Source organism: Typopeltis vanoorti, chromosome 13 (assembly GCF_054136105.1).
Source record: "Typopeltis vanoorti isolate ZY-2024b chromosome 13, IOZ_Tvanoo_1.0, whole genome shotgun sequence".
Classification (NCBI taxonomy): domain Eukaryota; kingdom Metazoa; phylum Arthropoda; class Arachnida; order Uropygi; family Thelyphonidae; genus Typopeltis; species Typopeltis vanoorti.
Window position 1 is genome coordinate 14,250,648 of NC_143561.1, and position 18,014 is coordinate 14,268,661.

General features: G+C 37.1%; 1 protein-coding gene across 3 annotated transcripts in view; it reads right to left on the reverse strand.

Annotated features, from left to right (window-relative positions):
- The window catches only part of LOC150099944 (multidrug resistance-associated protein 1-like), a 491,400-nt gene that overhangs the window by 10,820 nt on the left and 462,566 nt on the right, over positions 1 to 18,014 (reverse strand). For all 3 annotated transcript variants that reach the window (XM_090403119.1, XM_090403117.1, XM_090403118.1), the window contains 2 exons: positions 14,628 to 14,794; positions 5,958 to 6,143 (listed from right to left, as the gene is read on the reverse strand). In XM_090403119.1, coding sequence (XP_090259245.1) covers positions 5,958 to 6,143; positions 14,628 to 14,794 — 353 coding nt within the window. The remainder of the gene's footprint in view (positions 1 to 5,957; positions 6,144 to 14,627; positions 14,795 to 18,014) is intronic.

The window sequence follows — 18,014 nt, forward strand, 5'->3', positions numbered from 1 at the left end:
TTGGGATTTAGCTGACCAAATTGTATTTTATTGGTTAAACAAAAATAAAAAATGATGGTACAACATGACAAAATTTCATGCCGGCTGGGGCGTCGCCTGGTTAAACAAGGCCCCCCGTTGTTTTCGCCAGGGAACCAGGGCAAACAGTGAAAAGTCAGCTACTGGAACAAATCTGAAAACAAACCCCAACTCAACATCACCAGAGTTAAAGATCGGTACTATCAACATAAGAAGCCTGAATGGCAAAGAAATGGAGCTAGCTGAGGAATTAGATAAGTACCAGATCGACATAATAGGGGTGAATGAAACAAAAAAGACCAAAACTGGTGAGATCTTTCTGAGCAATAAATACAATATGTTATATTCAGGCAATGACAATCAAGGAAAAGAAGGAGTAGCCATAGTATTCAACACAAAATATGAGGTTAATCTTCTTGAATGGCAGTCACACTCAAGTAGAGTAATGTGGGCAAATATGAGAATGGGGAACTGGACAATGAGACTTATTTGTGCCTATGGTCCCACAGAAGGTTCTACTAAGGTAGAAGTGGAGGAATTTTTTGAGGCTTTAGAAAAAGCAACTGACACAATGAAAAAGGAAAAGTTGGTCCTTGTTGGGGTTCTAAATAGCAGAGTAGGAAATGATTGTGAGATATACAAAAATATTTTGGGAAAATTTGGAGAAAAGAGCAAAGCTAATAATAATGGCAAATATCTGTTGGATTTCTGCTCAGGACATGGACTGGTTATTACTAACACCATGTTCCAACATAAAAATGTGCACAAATTCACATGGAGAGAAAAGGCTAGGAATAAGAAAAGTCTCTGACTATGTTATTGTTGATAGTGATGTTTTCTCCCTGGTGCAGGACACCAGAGTGTACAGAGGATTTGAAATTGGAAGTGATCACTATTTAGTCTTGAGCAGGATAAAATTGAATTTCATATTGAAAAGAATAACATTTAAGAAAGTTTTAAAGCAAATAAAAGTTCAGCAGCACTCAGATGTGAACTGTAGACTAAAATACACAAAGATTATTCAAGAAAAAATGAAAGTGTTTGAGAACAGTAACCAAACCTTGGAGATTCAGTGACAAGCCTTGAAGAAAACCCTCATTGATTCAGCCAGAGAGGCATGTGGTGAGGTTGTTTGCAAGAATAGAAAAATCAGAACTCCATGGTGGACACAGGAAGTTAAAGAGGCAGTGAAGGAAAAGAAGAAAGCATATCAAAAGTTCCTGGCAAATAAGTCAGCTTGTGCTCTTAGAGAATATAGAGACAAATGCAAGAATGCTAAACACTGTAAAACTAGCTAAACAAAAGTCATGGGAGGACTTTGGCAAAAATATAGAAAATAAATAAAGAAGGTGGCAAAATATTCTGGAGGTTGTTGAAGAAGCTTAGGAATGTAGGAAAGAGTGCTGTAAAAGGAATTAGAGATGATAAAGGTGACATGAAAACTGGAGAAAAAGATATCCCTGAAGTATGGAGTAATTACTTTGAAAAACTGCTAAATGAAACAAGCAGTGATGACAGCACAGTGGTAAAAAACACTGATCAGGCATGCAGACAGGAATACATATCCATACTTGAAGTAGAAAAAGCCATCAAAGGCTTGAAATGTAGAAAGGCAGCTGGAGTAGATGATATTCGACCAGAAATGCTGAAGTATGGTGGTATAAGAGTCTTGCAGTGGCTGCACTGCATAGTTCAGAAAGCCTGGACAGAGGGACGAATCCTTGATGATTGGAGTAGAGCTCTCATAGTACCCATATATAAAAAGGGAAATAAAACTGAATGTGAGAATTACAGAGGTATTTCACTACTGAGTGTTCCTGGCAAGATCTATGCAAGTATACTTGAGAAACGGTTGAGAAGAATTGTGGAAGAAAAGCTTGGTGAAGAACACGCCGGATTCAGGCTAAATAGAGGCTGTCAGGATCAGATCTTCATTTTACGACAAATAGTCGAGAAAGCATGGGAATATAACAAAGATCTTTATTTAAGCTTTCTCGATTTGGAAAAGGCATGTGATAAGGTGCCAAGAGAGAAGCTATTCAATACGCTGCAGTTATATGGTGTCAATGGGGCATTATATCAAGCAATACGTAGTCTTTATTTGAGTTATAAGTCAGCAGTTAGAATTGAAGTAGAGGAAGATGGTTTAATGTTAAATCTGGTGTGAGACAAGGATGTACATTATCCCCTCTGTTATTCATTATCTATATGGATCACATTATGAAGGAAAGTGGTATTAAACATGATATCAAAATTGGAGATGTTAATGTCAGCTCTTTGCGGATGATGTTATACTTCTAAGTAAATCCGCTACAAGTCTGCAAGATTCTGACTAAATTGAATAGCTGTTGTAATAGATATGGTATGAAGGTCAGCAATAAAAAGACAAAGACAATGAAAATAGGCAGAATCATTGAAAATGTCAACTGTGTTGTGAATGGAGAACCTGTGGAACAAGTAAAACATTTCAACAACTTAGGCACGATTTTTACTGAAGATGGTAAATTAAATATAGAAATAGACAACAGAATCAACAAAGCTGGTATATTGGGAAGTCAATTGAATAAATTCATATGGAATAAGAGAGAAATTAGTCGGAACACTAAATTAGCTGTATACAAGACAGTGTTCAAACCAGTTTTAACTTATGGATTTGAGAACTGGGTCAGAAGTAAAACACTTGACCAAAGACTAGAGACTGCAGATATGAGAGTCCTGAGAAAGATTATAGGCGTGAACAGATGGCATCCATGGCAATATCATATTCAAAACGAGGATATTAGGAAAGAATTTGACATTGTCAGCATCCAGGAATGCGTTAGCAGAGCTAATCTCAGGTGGTATGGTCACCTAAACAGAATGGGCGAGGAAAGATTAGCAAAACAAGTGTTCTCTGTCAGGTTGGCAGGAAAACGACCCAGAGGAAGACCAAGATATAGGTGGATTGATACGGTACAAAGTGCCTTAGACGATAGAAATATAAGATCTGATAATGTTGGAGTCTTGACAAGTAACAGACTGATTTGGAGGAAAATTGTAGATAAGAAGTTAGTAATGATATAATTTTTTCATGTAGTACTATCATATCCTGTACACCCCTTGTGGGTACATGGCAGGAATTTGATGATAAAGATCTCATCTAAGCATGTATTACTTATTCCAACAATTTTCAGGAGGAATGAACTCAAACAATGCATTAACTTTGTATCCCTTATTTCTGCAACTCATGACATTCATGAACAATTTATTGTTAACTATAACCAGTCCTATTCCTACAACTATTTATCTGCAATTTCTTCACATCTGCCCTTAGTTGCTTACTTTTACCACCACTTATGCCATTTTCCCCACCAGATTCAACTACTCCCCTTGCATCTCAAGCTATCCCATTTCTATATACACATCCATTACTACTTGCAACAAACTCATTGCACTGTTTCAATGACTGCCTTCTTTCCCTATCTTGTATTCTGTTCTGTCATATTTCATATATTTTCATTCTGTTTTTAATGATCTCATCATATATGTTAGCATTTATTTTCTGTGATTGCAAGTACAGTCATCCATTGATTTATGTCCAGGTTCCGTTCCATTCAGCAGGATGTAAGTTTTCATCAACATTAAATCAACAGAGTTATAGAGGTTAGGGACTTAACCGTAATAAATATGCTGTCATTTTAATTTTTAATCCTTATTATAAAACTGTACTGTGCATTACTGCCACTATAAAATAGGAGAATAATGACCCAAATCTTCCTCCACAATTACATCTTCATTACCTTCTCTGTGTGAAGGACCAGGCTGCAGTTGTAGTGTAACCTTTGTTTTTTGATGAAATGTCCAATGTACTTTGCTTATTCCTCTTTTCGTCATAAATTTTTTTATAGCAAACAAACATGTACTTTCCTTTCTACTAAGAAGTAGCGTTCAACATTGTGGTCCATGTCTTAAGCCATTTTGAGAACATCGCTACCTGCAAAGAACATTTCTGCAAGACCCTTCACTGTAAATTGTTTAACTATCTCTTCCTGTTTCTCTTTCCCCTCTTCTCTCATTTTTCCTCTTCTGCAACAGTTGTTCCTCCAGTTCGACCAATTCTTCGTTGGTCAACTCTTCAGAGGAATTTTCTATGAGTTGAATTATGTAGTCATCATTCACTTTCAGATTTTTTGTTAGGCCCACTATTACAAATTCCCGAAATCATGCACAAACCTTTTTAATGTCTTTTTCCATATGCCACTCATACATTGTGAGGTCACTTCATCCCAAGCCACAGCAATATTTTTAATAGCATGATAAACATTGAATGCTTCCCAGAATTGCATGAGAGTCTGGTCACTTCCTTCAGTAGCAAGAAATGGCTTGTAAAAAGGTTCTTCGATAATAATAAGCCCTAAACACTGCAAGAACACTCTGATCCCTCAGTTGGATCAATGAAATAGTGTTTGGAGGGAGAAACATGACCTTGAACTTGGTGAAGATCAATGCTATAAGACGGATGGCCTGGAGCATTATTTAGAATTAATAAAATTTTAAATTCTACATTTTCTTTCACACAATAGTTTTTTATTTCAATTGCATAGCAGTTGATTAAGGCATCCTGAAACAATTTTTGAGTCATCCACGACTTCTTATTGCTCCGATAATGAACTCCAAGTATGCTTCCTAATGTTTTTGAAGATTCATGGATTCTCACTGTGCCATATCACAAATGGTTTCAGTTTATATTCAGCCACATTACCCATAACAGAATCTTAATACAGGTAAGAGCTTTGAAACTAGGTATAGATTTTAGCTTTTTTTGTGGATGAATGTCTACTCAGGCATTTTTTTCCCAAAAAAAAAAAAGGACATCTCATCCATATTAAATATTTGCTATCCAAAATAATTTTCCTCCGTAATAATTTTATCCAATTTTTTTTAAAAAAATACCTTGGCAGCCTTCTCAGTACTTGTCGCTGCTTGAATCTCATGAACCAACTGGAAGAACCATTGAATTCTTAGTCATAATCAGGTTCTGCTTTCTCCTTCAACATGCTGGAGACTTAGTGGTTATGGTCACAGTGCTAAGGGGTATGCACTTTTGGTTCAGGTCTTCTATCCATGATAGAAGTAGCTTTCCATATCAATGATACACCTTATCATTGCTTCTTCACTATTGTCGATTTAATGGAAGCAGATCCTTTCACAGACTACGATTTTATTGTTATTTTTCAAAATGGTCATCACTGTAGAATGAGACCATCTGAAGTTATGCGCGATCACACTAACAGGCTTACCAGCCTCATGTTGCTTTATAACTTGCAACTTCATTTCAAGATCAATTGCTCACCTCTTTTTCTGTTATTCTTCACTAGGTTTTTGGATTGTCCGTGTAGGGGCCATGTTGCACAAAACATTGCGAAATATTTAATGATAAATACACAAATAACCCATTTCTCAAACACAAAATCAACAGAGGAACTGTTGAAGATGCATGCTGACTGCCAAAGGAGGTTGCCTCTGAAAGCGCTGTTGCCACTGTACATGCTTTACCTTGCGCTTGCTTGCGTCTTGTTCGAAAGTATAGCCAAAAATGTCATTTATTCCCTTATGGGATCACAGACGCATCTTCAAAAGGACGTAACTCGAGGAATGACTATATATATATTTAATTCAATAAGAGTGAGAACTACAGACTCAAACACAGGGAAAAAAAACACCTAAGTTTTAAAAGCAGCTATATAATAGAACCAACAACTCGAGTTATTTTAGGCTTATAATGGCATAATGTTTAGGACTTCTCCAATGAGGCCATGGAGTTGCACGTGTAATAAGCTATACAGATGATTCTTTCTAGCATATGCTCACCATAATTAAGAATATAATATACAATAAATAGTGATACTTTAGATGCATAATAAATACCAGTTTTAATGATAACCAAATCAGTGACATACCTATCATAATCCAAGGCTGTACTAACTTGAACAGCAGCTAGTATGGTACATTTGCAGAAATGTTCCTTAATTACAGACTGAATTATTTTTTCTGTTTCCTGATTAACACTAGCTTTATCCAGAATTAAGATTGGGCTTTTCCGCAGCAGTGCCCTTGCAAGATAAAACAAGTGACGCCCTTCAGCACTAAAAGGAGACAAAGTTTATTGCAGAATATTGCAATGTTCTTTATCAGTTGATAATTTAAATTGCTACATAAAATCTAACAGTTAAATAATAAAAAATTTTTGGTTAAAATTGAATGCCACATACAGTTTATTTAGTGGAATGAAGAAACATTTTATTCATAACGAATCAAAGAAACAAATATGAAACTTCAAAAAAAGAGAATGATCTTAGTACCTTTATGAACGAAAAAGGCTGTTTGCAAGATATATGCTTCAAAATATCACTAAATCACATCTCACACTAAAATTCATTTGTCTGGAAAGTATACCTTACTCAAACATGTAATTTGAGTCTTGAAGTAAAGGAGTTAATTGTGTTAACTATTATCCACTCAGCCAACCAACAGGTCAAAGATTCAAATCTGTGGATAGAGATGTTTGAGGATTTATGTGGATTTTCTCTCCCACCAACACTATAGTGCTGTAGTGTCAGTGAGAGAGAAATTGCATTGCATTGAAACTGCTTATTGCATTTCCAAAATTATTATTCAGGCCTCCATGGAGTCAAAAGATTCATCGTGGGAGGTCCTTCCTAAGAACAAAGTCTGTCAAGACTCATCGAGGGGAGGTCCCCCCTAAGAAACACAAAGTCTATCATACCACTCCTTAAACTCATTGACTGTTCTCGCTCTCACCACTCCATCAGGCAATGCATTCCATGGTTAAACCACCCTCCATACAAAGAAACCACTCCTCACCCTCTTGCTCACAGTTTCTTTTCTTAACTTCCAGGGATGGCCTCTTGTCATCACTCCTTCCCGCTGTTCAACCAAGCGAAAGAACTCCCCAGTGTCAACCCTGTAACCACCTCTCAACAGTTTAAAAGTCTCAATCATATCATCTCTCCTTCTATCCACCAAACTCTGCAGTCCACATTCCCTCAGCCAATCCTCATAACCAAAATTGTACAGTCCTGAAACCATCTTTGTTATCTGCCTTTGTACCCTTTCCACAGTTAATTTATCCCCTTCAAATCCTGGGGACCAAATCTGAGAACAATAGTCTAAGTGTGGTCTGATCAGAGAGTTATACAACAGAATGATAACCCTTTTATCTCTGCAGGTCAGTGTCCTTCTCATAATTGCAGCAATCTTCTGTGTTACCTTCACCACCTTTGCAATATGTCCCCCTAAATTTCAGGTTTCTATCAATCATCAACCCCAGATCTCGTCTCCCCTACTTCCTCCAGTATAACTCCTCCCATAGAGTATGCAGTGTCCCATCGATGTTTCCCAAACTTCAAGACCTTACATTTTGCTGCATTAAACTGTCACCCCCATTCATTTGCCCATCTATCTAGCTTATTCAAATCCTCTTGCAGGGCTACCACATCTGCACTATTATTAATAATCCTTCCCAGCTTCGCATCATCCGCAAACAACTGAATATCCCCTTGCAATGTCATTGATATAAAGGTTAAACAATATAGGTCCTAGTACTGAGCCCTGTGGGACCCCACCTGTAACCCTCTGCCTCCTTGAAACTGCTCCACCATACACAACTCTTTGATATCTATCAGATAGCCAATCCTGAATCCAGTTGACTAATCTGATATCCAGACCCATGTGCTGCAACTTAATCAGCTTATCATGTGGCACCCTGTCAAATTCCTTTGCATAAGGGAAGTTCTAAGATTATTGTAGCAAATTATAGACCAATCAGTATCTCAAGTGTGGTGGTAAAAGTACTAGAAAAATTGGTAAATAAAAATATGATATTGTATGAGGGTCAACATGGCTTTGTGAAAAGCTAGTAATGCTTAGTAACTTACTTTTTATAACAAAGTAACAGTTGAGGTGAATAAAAAGAAACGGATACATGCATTTTTGAAAATTATGGAGACAACTACCATGTTTGAATAAAAACTTAGTTTAATATAACTAAAATCTATATTCGATGTTTCGACCTTTATTCTTCTGGAGTGTACAAATGTACGCAGGAAACAAGCTATACTACAGTCACACTGGTTCGCTAAAGACACTGACCAACCGCTACCACAATTGTTGGCCTGACCTCTGGTGAAAAAAAATAAAAATAAATAAATAAATAAATAAAAATAAATAAATGAAAAAAAAAATAAAAATAAAATAAATAAATAAAAATAATAAATAAAAAAAAATTAAATTAAATTAAACATCAATGCTAGAGTCCTATTATTAGTGTTGTCTAATATATATATAAACATCATTCCAGCCAGTTGGTATGGAATGGTTTCTAATACTAGTTACGGATTGGCTAGAGTCCTGACTTATGCTGGATCTTTCATATTAGGTAGGCTGAATGTGTGCCATCCAGATATTGGTGAAACAGGACGGACAATCCCTATACGCAAGAAAGAACACATTAGACACATTAAATATAACCATTATAGTGAAGTAGGCCTCTCAGACCACGCACTCAACACCTTACACCAAATCCCAAATCAACTGGAAAAGCACCTACTCCTTACACCGCACAAAAACCTGGTACGAAAGGAAATTTAAGGAATCCTGCGAAATCTTGATAAACCACCCAAATATCAATAACAAAGATGGCATGAAAATTCCAAGGATCTGGATGGCACACATTCAGCCTACCTAATATGAAAGATCCAGCATAAGTCAGGGCTCTAGCCAATCCGTAACTAGTATTAGAAACCATTCCATACCAACTGGCTGGAATGATGTTAATGGAATGATGTTTTTTTATATTATGTTGTCTAATATATATATATATATATATATATATATTAGACAACACTAATAATAGGACTAGCGTTGATGTATAATTTTTTAATTTAACTTTTTTTATTTTATTTATTTTTATTTATTCTTGTTTATTTTTATTTTTTTTCACCAGAGGTCAGGCCAACAATTGTGGTAGCAGTTGGTCAGTGTCTTTAGCGAACCAGTGTGATTGTAGTATAGCTTGTTTCCTGTGTATATTTGTATGCTTCAGAAGATGACCTTGACATAAAGGTCGAAACGTCGAATATAGATTTTAGTTATATTATTATTAGACACCTCCAAGGAGTCCAAAGACTCATCGAGGGAGAGTGTGCCAACAGCATCGAACGATTGGTCCCCTTCCAACTACTAACTGTGCTCAAACTTAACTGAGCCATTAGTAGCAAAGGCTCTACCAATCGACCAACCTTTGCCGGCCTATTAAACTAAAGTTTTTATTCAAACACGGTAGTTGTCTCCATAATTTTCAAAAATGCATTCGGATCACTGTGTAAGCCTAAAAGAAAGGAAACGGTTACATGATTTTGCAAAGGCATTTGATAGAATACCACATGGAACTCTGTTATGCAAATAAAACAAATGGGAATGGGTATGACACTGGTTAAGTGGATAAGAGAGTGGCTGCTAGACATATCAAAAAGTGGTATATGGAGGGACAGAATCAAGGCAAAAGCAGGTGACTAGCAGTGTGCTGCAAGGTTCAATGCAGGGACCATTGCTGTTTAATTTTTACAGCAATGATACAGGAAATAACCTGAAAGGAAATATTCAGTTGTTTGCTGATGATGCAAAAGGTAGAGTAATAGTTAATCAAGACAAGGTGGAGATTTTGCAAGACAATTTAAATAGGCTGTCAGTATGGGTAAAAGATGAGTTTCAGTTTAATGTGAAGAAATGTAAAGTTATGCATTTTGGGATAAATAGATTACAAGCCATGTATCACATTGATGGCACTGTACTCTAGGAAATAGATGATGCTAGAGATTTAGGGGTGGTGGTAGACAGAGAGTTAAAGTTTAGAGGACATATTGCTAAGGTTGCTAAATTAGCACATAAGATTACTTGTCTAGTGAAGAACACATTAACAAGTAAAGATAAGGAAGTTGTCATTCCTCTTTAGAAGGCCTTGATATGCCCACATCTACATTATTATGCTCAATTCTGATCTCTTGGGTTTCTTGGGGATGAGGAAGCTGTAGAGAGGATTCAGAGGCAATTATCCAAGATGGTGAGTGGCCTGTGGAATGTTCTGTATGAGAATAGATTGAAGGTGTGTGGATTGCAGAAGTTCATTGATAGAAGAAAAAGGGGATATGATAGAAACATTTAAGTTGCTTAAAGGGTTTTATAGAATAGATACACAAATGTTTTTTCAGCACTTGGCTAGAGGGACCAAAACAAGGGGTCATCCTTGAAAGTTGAATAAAGGTGTGGTCAGTAGGCATGTAAGGACTAGATTTTTTTTTTTTTTTGGCTTGGAGAGTAGTGAATGAGTGGAATGGGTTGCCAGTCAGTTGTGAGTGCTTTGTTAATAGGTTCAAGGAGAGGTATGATAGATTGGTTCTACCACGATGAGTGACTCCATGGAGGTACCGATATAATAATTTTAAAACATTTCGGAACACATTTGGAATGATGCAAAGTTGGCACATAGAAGCATCTACAGATATGAGCACTTTTTCAGAATGTATCAAGATCACTGCATCATCCAAATCTTAATTTCAAGCAACAAGACTATTCATGCCTAAAATTTAGGAAATTATTAGCAATTTTATTTCATAAACCCTTTCCCTGAGATCTTAATACAGGGAGAGTTTACACAACTACATATAATTATTATTATTGTTCCGGGAAACTCCAAGGAGTCGACAGACTCATCGAGGGAGGCCCTAACATCATGTCTGGAACAACTACTCAACATTCACACAGTATCTATCATATCTTGCCTTGAACTCATTCACGGTCGTAGCACCCACAACAGACTCTGGAAGCTTATTCCACTCATTCACCACTCTCCAAGTAAAAAACCTAGCTCTAACACCCTTGTCAACCACGCTCTTGTCCAGCTTCCATGCATGGCCCCTAGTCCTCCCACCACCACCACCACCAGTCATATTTTCAAAAATATCTTCTGGATCAATCTCATAAAAACCCTTCAGTAATTTGAATGTCAATCATATCACCCCTCCTTCGCCTATCGTCCAATTTCTGCAACCCACAAATCCTCATCCTATTCTCATAAGGTTCATTCCACAGTCCTGCTATCATCTTGGTCACTCGTCTCTGGACCCTCTCCACTTCCTCCCCATCACGAAGAAACCCTGGTGCCCATAACTGGGCACAGAAGTCCAGATGGGGTCTTATCAAGGCTCGATACAGAGGAACAACAACTTGTTTGTCTCTGCATGTTAAAGTATTTTTCATAAGCCAAGTGATTTGGTGAGCTATTTTAGTCACTTTTGCAATGTGCCCCCTAAACTTCAACTCCCTATCCACCAGCACTCCCAAATCCCTGGCCTCATCAATCTCCTGGAGTGCAGTTCCACCAATGCGATATACTGCTGCTGTTCTTTTCACCCCAAAGTGCATAACCTTACACTTTGCCACATTAAACTGACATCCATTTTTCCTAGCCCAGTACTCCAAACTATCCAAATCATCCTGTAAAATTTTGACATCCTGTGCACTCACAATTGCTCTACCCAACTTTGCATCATCAGCAAACAAGTGAACACTTCCTCTCAAATCCTTTCCAATATCATCGATGAACAAATTGAAAAGCAGTGGTCCAAGAACAGAGCCCTGCGGCACTCCACTAGTCACAAGACATCTTTTTGACTCCACTCCTGAATAAACCACTCTCTGGTATCTCTGCTTCAACCACCCTCCTATCCATCTTACCAACCCTATATCTATCCCCATCTGCTCCAGTTTACTGATTAGGGTTCCATGTGGTATCCTGTCATAGGCCTTGGCAAGGTCCAGTAGTATCACTGTAAACCCATTACCCCTATCCAGTTCAGCCGTCACTGTGTTATAAAACGTGAGCAAGTTACTGAGGCATGATCTACCCTTCACAAAACCATGTTGTCCCCCATACAATATCCCATTTTCATCTATCCAATCCTGTATTCTTTTCTTGACTAATTTCTCTAAGACCTTGACAATGATTCCTGATATGCTAATCGGTCGGTAATTTACAACAGCAGTCTTGGAACCACCTTTATGCAGTGGAACTATTTTCCCCTCCTTCCACCCGCTCGGGACTAACCCGGACCCGAGACTCAAATTAAACAAAATGGTCAAGGGTACTGACAATTCTTTAGCTGATTCTTGTACTACACGAGCTGATATACCATCCAATCCCACAGATGTATTGACATTGAGGTTATGCAATAGACTACTCACCTCCACTTCATTCACCACAATTCCCGTATAATCTACTGGTTTATTCGTTTCTGCAATGTCACCACCTGGATGATATATTCTTGCAAAGTGCTCACTCAGTAACTCAGCTATCTCGACTGATTCAGTTACCTCCCTACCATCGGCATTCTTTAAAATCAATCTGCCATGTACATTTTTACTTTTACTTGCTACATATCTAAAAAACTGTTTAGGATTCTCTTTAGCCTGCATGGCCAATGTTCTTTCGTAATCCTTTTTTGCTTTTCTTACCACACTCGTCACCCTTCTGGCCTGCTCTTTATGCTGTTCATGTGCCTGCTGGTCACCTTTCTCCTTAAATTCCCTCCATAGTTGTTTCTTTTTTTGCAGCTCAAGCTTAATGGTGTTATTCATCCATTTAACCCCTACTTGATTTATTATTCGGACTCTAGGTATACAGTCAGCCATTGCTTCATGCAAGCACTTCCTAACTACCTCCCATGCACTATCAACTTCTAGTCCTTGCAGTTGTACATGCCATGGCACTGAGCCAATCAAACTCCTAAGCTTGTCATACTTTCCCGCCCGATAATTCCACATGTACCCTGTCTTAATTGAAAATTCTACACCTTTAGCCACCTCCCAAGTCAAGACCCTATGATCACTCTCACCAGTTGGTGGCAATGTGGTCATATTTGTTACAGCCAAATCCTCAGATGTAATTACTAGGTCAAGCACTCTCTCACCCCTAGTAACAATAAGATAACTATTGTTCATCGTATGCAGTTTTGATAAGTAATATTTGAATTTTACGTTGTTTATTCTTCTACACTGAAACAAACATTTTAATGCATAATCTTAGCAAGATTTGTGGTTTTGTTTCAATGATACTTCTCAGAGCCACAGCTTAGATACCAAATTGCTTTAATTTTTATGTTTAGAATGGTGCAAATCATATTTTTGAAAGCATCTACCCAAGACAGAACATCCACTGGCAGCCCATTCCAGATAATACTCATATTATGGGAACTTTGACATCAAATGCTTCTTAACTACACATTCTTCTTGACTATACACTTCTTAAATCCTCAACTTCTAGGGATTATCCCAAGTTCTCTCTTCCACATATTGTTGGATGTGAAATCTTGCATCCATTCTGTAAGATCCCCTTACCAACTTAAATGTTTCTATTATCTCTTCTCTATTGAAGCATTCCCTTTGTGCACAATTCCATATGCACAATTCCACAGACCAGATACAGATTCCTGAAACAGTGCACTATCTTAAATCTTATATTATGATATAATCTATTAAGTATTCCATGCTGAAACTGAAGCTAACTTATAATGCAAATACATTTCAAACCAAGTATGATTACTACACATCATTTTCAGCTGTATGGAGTTCTGCATTTATTCTTTATAAGAATACCATTCCAAAACAATTATATATTTCTATGAATTCTTCACATCTGTACATTTGGAACCACTGGTGATGAACAGAAACTATTTTTGTGATTAATATCCTAGAATCAAATTTACCTGGAAAAATAAATGGAATTTTATCCTTTCTAGATGTTCTTATCATGTAAGAAGTAAATGGCTCTAATCACATCTGTATAAAATAAATCTTTTCTTACTACTCATTCTCTTCTCAAAAATACACAGTATAATCAGGTCCCTGTTATTAAGAGCCCACAACTTCATGTTTCTTTAACAAGAAAAAATCTATTAATTACCACTACTAACAAATTTCTTGCTGAAGAGAAATGATGCATTAGTCTGAATATCTGATACAAACATGACATACACAATTACTTTATTTTGATTTAACTATGATCAGTTTATAACTGAATGACATTACATTTTTGTAAAAAAGGAAAATTGTGATTTTACATTACTGTTAGCTTAATTTGTAAACCCAAGACTTCTTGGGTTCTATAATTTATCGATGTGAAATTGTGCTCCATCAGTGGGGACTTTCCTTCAGCGTCACAGTATATATCAATACTGCCATTCAATCAATTCCCTGGTTCCCTTGAAATTTTGAACTTAATGAATAAATTGCTGTTCAGTTCACAATTATTGAAAAAAAAAAAATTTTAACTCTTCAAAACCAGAATGCATGTGAAAGCTCTATCTTTTACTAGGAACAGAATTCACACAAATTTATAGATATATCTTTCTATGAGAATGAACATATATGGTACTCTGTATAATCAATAAATCAACTAAAATGTGTACTGTTATGTAGCATAAAAATACAACTTCAGATTCAAAGATAACATCAGGAAAAAAAAATGCAATTTATTATCCACAAAGGTGTCTTACCTTAAATTTCTTCCATCTTTTTCAAGCCTGTAATATAGATGACCCGGTAAGTTTGATACAAAGCTATGGAGATTAGCCTGCTGTAATGCAGTCCAAAGTTCAAATTCATGTCGTATTGCCCATGGGTCAAGATTTGTACGAACTGATGCAGGAAATATTGCAGGGTCCTATAATTAATTTTATCAGTATTACATTACATGAACTTGATATAAAAGTCACAGAAATTCAATAGATGCATTTTAAAAATTTTACCATTAATATCAGATGATAAAATTAATGATCATTTTATCATTAGCCATGGCTTAAGCTACAAGAAAAGAAGGAAATGTTTGAGAGCAGCAGTATCAGACTGCATACCTAAGATTTGGAGGATAAACCAAGGCGGTGTTAAGTGTATGAGTAGATATAAAGCAATATCTGAAAAAGAAAATACTGTGGGGGAAATAAAGAAAAACATGATCAGTATATTCATGAGCAGTACAAAGTGCAGGCAAGAGGGATGACAAGTATGGTAGGAAAGGGCAAATCATATGAGAAAAGCAGACAAAAGTAAAGAGTATTTTTGTCACATAATAAGTGGAAGAATGATTATGAAAGCATGACCTTAATCAATGCTAATGGCAGGATAGCAACAGAAGCAGAAAGCTGTGTTGCTGACTGACACCTTTGCAAAGTGATCACATCCATTGGGAAGGTTTTGTGGTTACTGATGTGAGAATTGAAAAAGATGAATGGGAAGTGCTCAGCACGTTGAAAAACATTAACAAAAAACAACAGTGGGGACTAGATGGCACATCAATCCGTGTGGTAAGTGCCTGTGATAAAATTGTTTAAGTCAGTTCTTGTAAGGTTCCAAGAAAGTGAAGAGGGTAAGAGTACCTCAATTAGTAATGGAACTAATTGTTTTGTTATTTGCTACTTCTGTCTTGGAGCCAGAAGTAGCAAATAACAAAACAACTTTCCAATACTTTAACCTACCTCAGGTTAAAGTATTGGAAAAGTTGATTAATGGTAAAATCCAGCAATGTGTGGATAGGAATATAATACTCTATGGTGGACAGCACAGCTTTGTAAAAAGTAGGTCCAGCCTTAGTAATTGCTCATTTTATAATTTTGACAGTAGAATTAGATAAGAAAAATGGTGGCAAAAGCCAGTGCCACTGATAAGAGGATGGCTGACAGACACCAGGGAGTAGTCTGTGGTGAAGTGGAATCTAGGAAAATCAGAGTAACTAATGAAGTGCCACTACTCTAATTTGTATATTAATGAATTGGCATTGCAGGAAAAGGATAACAGTAGTCAATTTAATCTCACAAAATATAAAGTTATATACTTCAAGATGAAAAGGTGTCATACTATGTATCACATTGATAGTACTAAATTGCAAGAAATTAATGAGAAACTTGGAAAGGAGGGTAATGGTGGATAAAGTAGGTTCAGAGGAATACAAAAGTTGGCAAAACTCACAGGATTACTTGAATGTTGGAAAAAAAACATTAAGATAAGGAAGCTATCCTTCTTTATATGGCTATGATTTGGCTGCATCTATTACTGCAGTGCACAGATATGGTCACGTGGGCAGAGGTGGTAAAGAGGATCCAGAGATAAGTGACCAAGCTGGTGACAGCTTTGTGGAATGTTCCTTATGATAGATTGAAGGTAAGTGGATTGCAAAGTTTTAGTATAGTTAGAAAATAGAGATTCAGACTACTAAAGGGGTTCCATAAGAACAAAAAATTTTTACTGCATGACAGAACTAGGAGTCACCCCCCCCCCCTGGAAGTTGTGTAAAAGTATGGTAGTAAAGGTGTGAAAACTAGATTTCCTGCTTTGAAAATAAGCAGAATGGATTGCCAGAATTAGTTGATTGAAAGTGAATGAGTAATGTATTGTGTGTATAAAGGTTAGTGTAGGTCTTTCCACAATGAGAGACCCCATGGAGATATCACATATAATAATAAATTTCTAGGTTTTCAGGAAGTCTGAAGATTAATTGAGGAATACCAAACTTCCCACAGCACAATATAATAAGACTAAGACTTGAAAGCGTTCAGACAATCACCACCACAAGACTTCACTCATTTGCCATGCAAAAGATTAATTTTTGCTTCTTTACTCATATGATCCATATACAGTTTAGGAATGATCTCTCCAAGACCAAATCTCCACAGGGAATTGCAGGAAATGCTTGATAAATGTTTATCTTCCCATTATGGCAGCAACTGGGAGTGTCATTGTTATATAGCATGTTATTTTTGGGTTACAGAGAAGGAGAGGTCACAGTTGGCAACATTTGCGGTGGAAGAGAAGATGTTTTCGCTACCTAGTATAGTTGAATATAGCATTTATATATCTCTATATCTATCATACAGTGTTTATATAGCATTTATATATATTTTTAGCAATTACTTTATTGGTTATTTGGCAGTTGGGAATCATGGCAGATGCAGCTGCAATCACAAATGGTGTGACATAAGTTCTCCGCCATTTAAGAACAATTATACATAACATAAAGGACTTTGTGGCATGCATGCTTCCCTGGAGTTGGATATGTGGCAGGTGAGAGGGAGAGTGTGTATATATGCAAAATGCATGCAGTGGGAGGAAATCATTATTATTATTATTTCGGGCGACTCCAGGAGTCCTTAGACTCATCGAGGAAGGCCCTAAACATCATGTCCACACAACTATGCGATTACATTCTCACAGTATCTATCATACCTTGCCTTGAACTCGTTCACCGTCATAGCACCCACAACAGACTCTAGAAGCTTATTCCACTCATTTACCACTCTAAAAGTAAAGAATCCAGCTCTAACACCCCTGCTAACCACACTCTTGCCCAGCTTCCATAGGTGTCCCCTAGTTCTCCCACCACCAGTCCTGATCTCAAAAATATCCTCTGAATTAATCCTATAGAATCCCTTTAGCAATTTGAATGTCTCAATCATATCTCCCCTCCTCTGCCTATCAACTAGTTTCTGCAACCCACAAATCTTCAACCTGTTCTCATATGGTTCATTCCATAGACCTGTTATCATCTTAGTCACTCGCCTCTGGATCCTCTCCACCTCCTCCCCATCAAGAAGGAACCGAGGTGACCAAATCTGGACACAGTAGTCGAGATGAGGTCTTATCAAGGCTCGGTACAGAGGTACAATAACTTGCTGGTCTCTGCTTGTCAAGGTATTTTTCAACAACCAAGTGAGTTGATGAGCTGATTTAGCTACTTTTGCAATGTGCCCCCTAAACTTCATCTCCTTATCCACCAACACTCCCAAGTCCCTGGCCTCATCAATCTCTTGGAGTACAGTTCCACCAATGTGGTATACTACTGCTAATCTTTTCACCCCAAAATGCATAACCTTAGATTTTGTCACATTAAA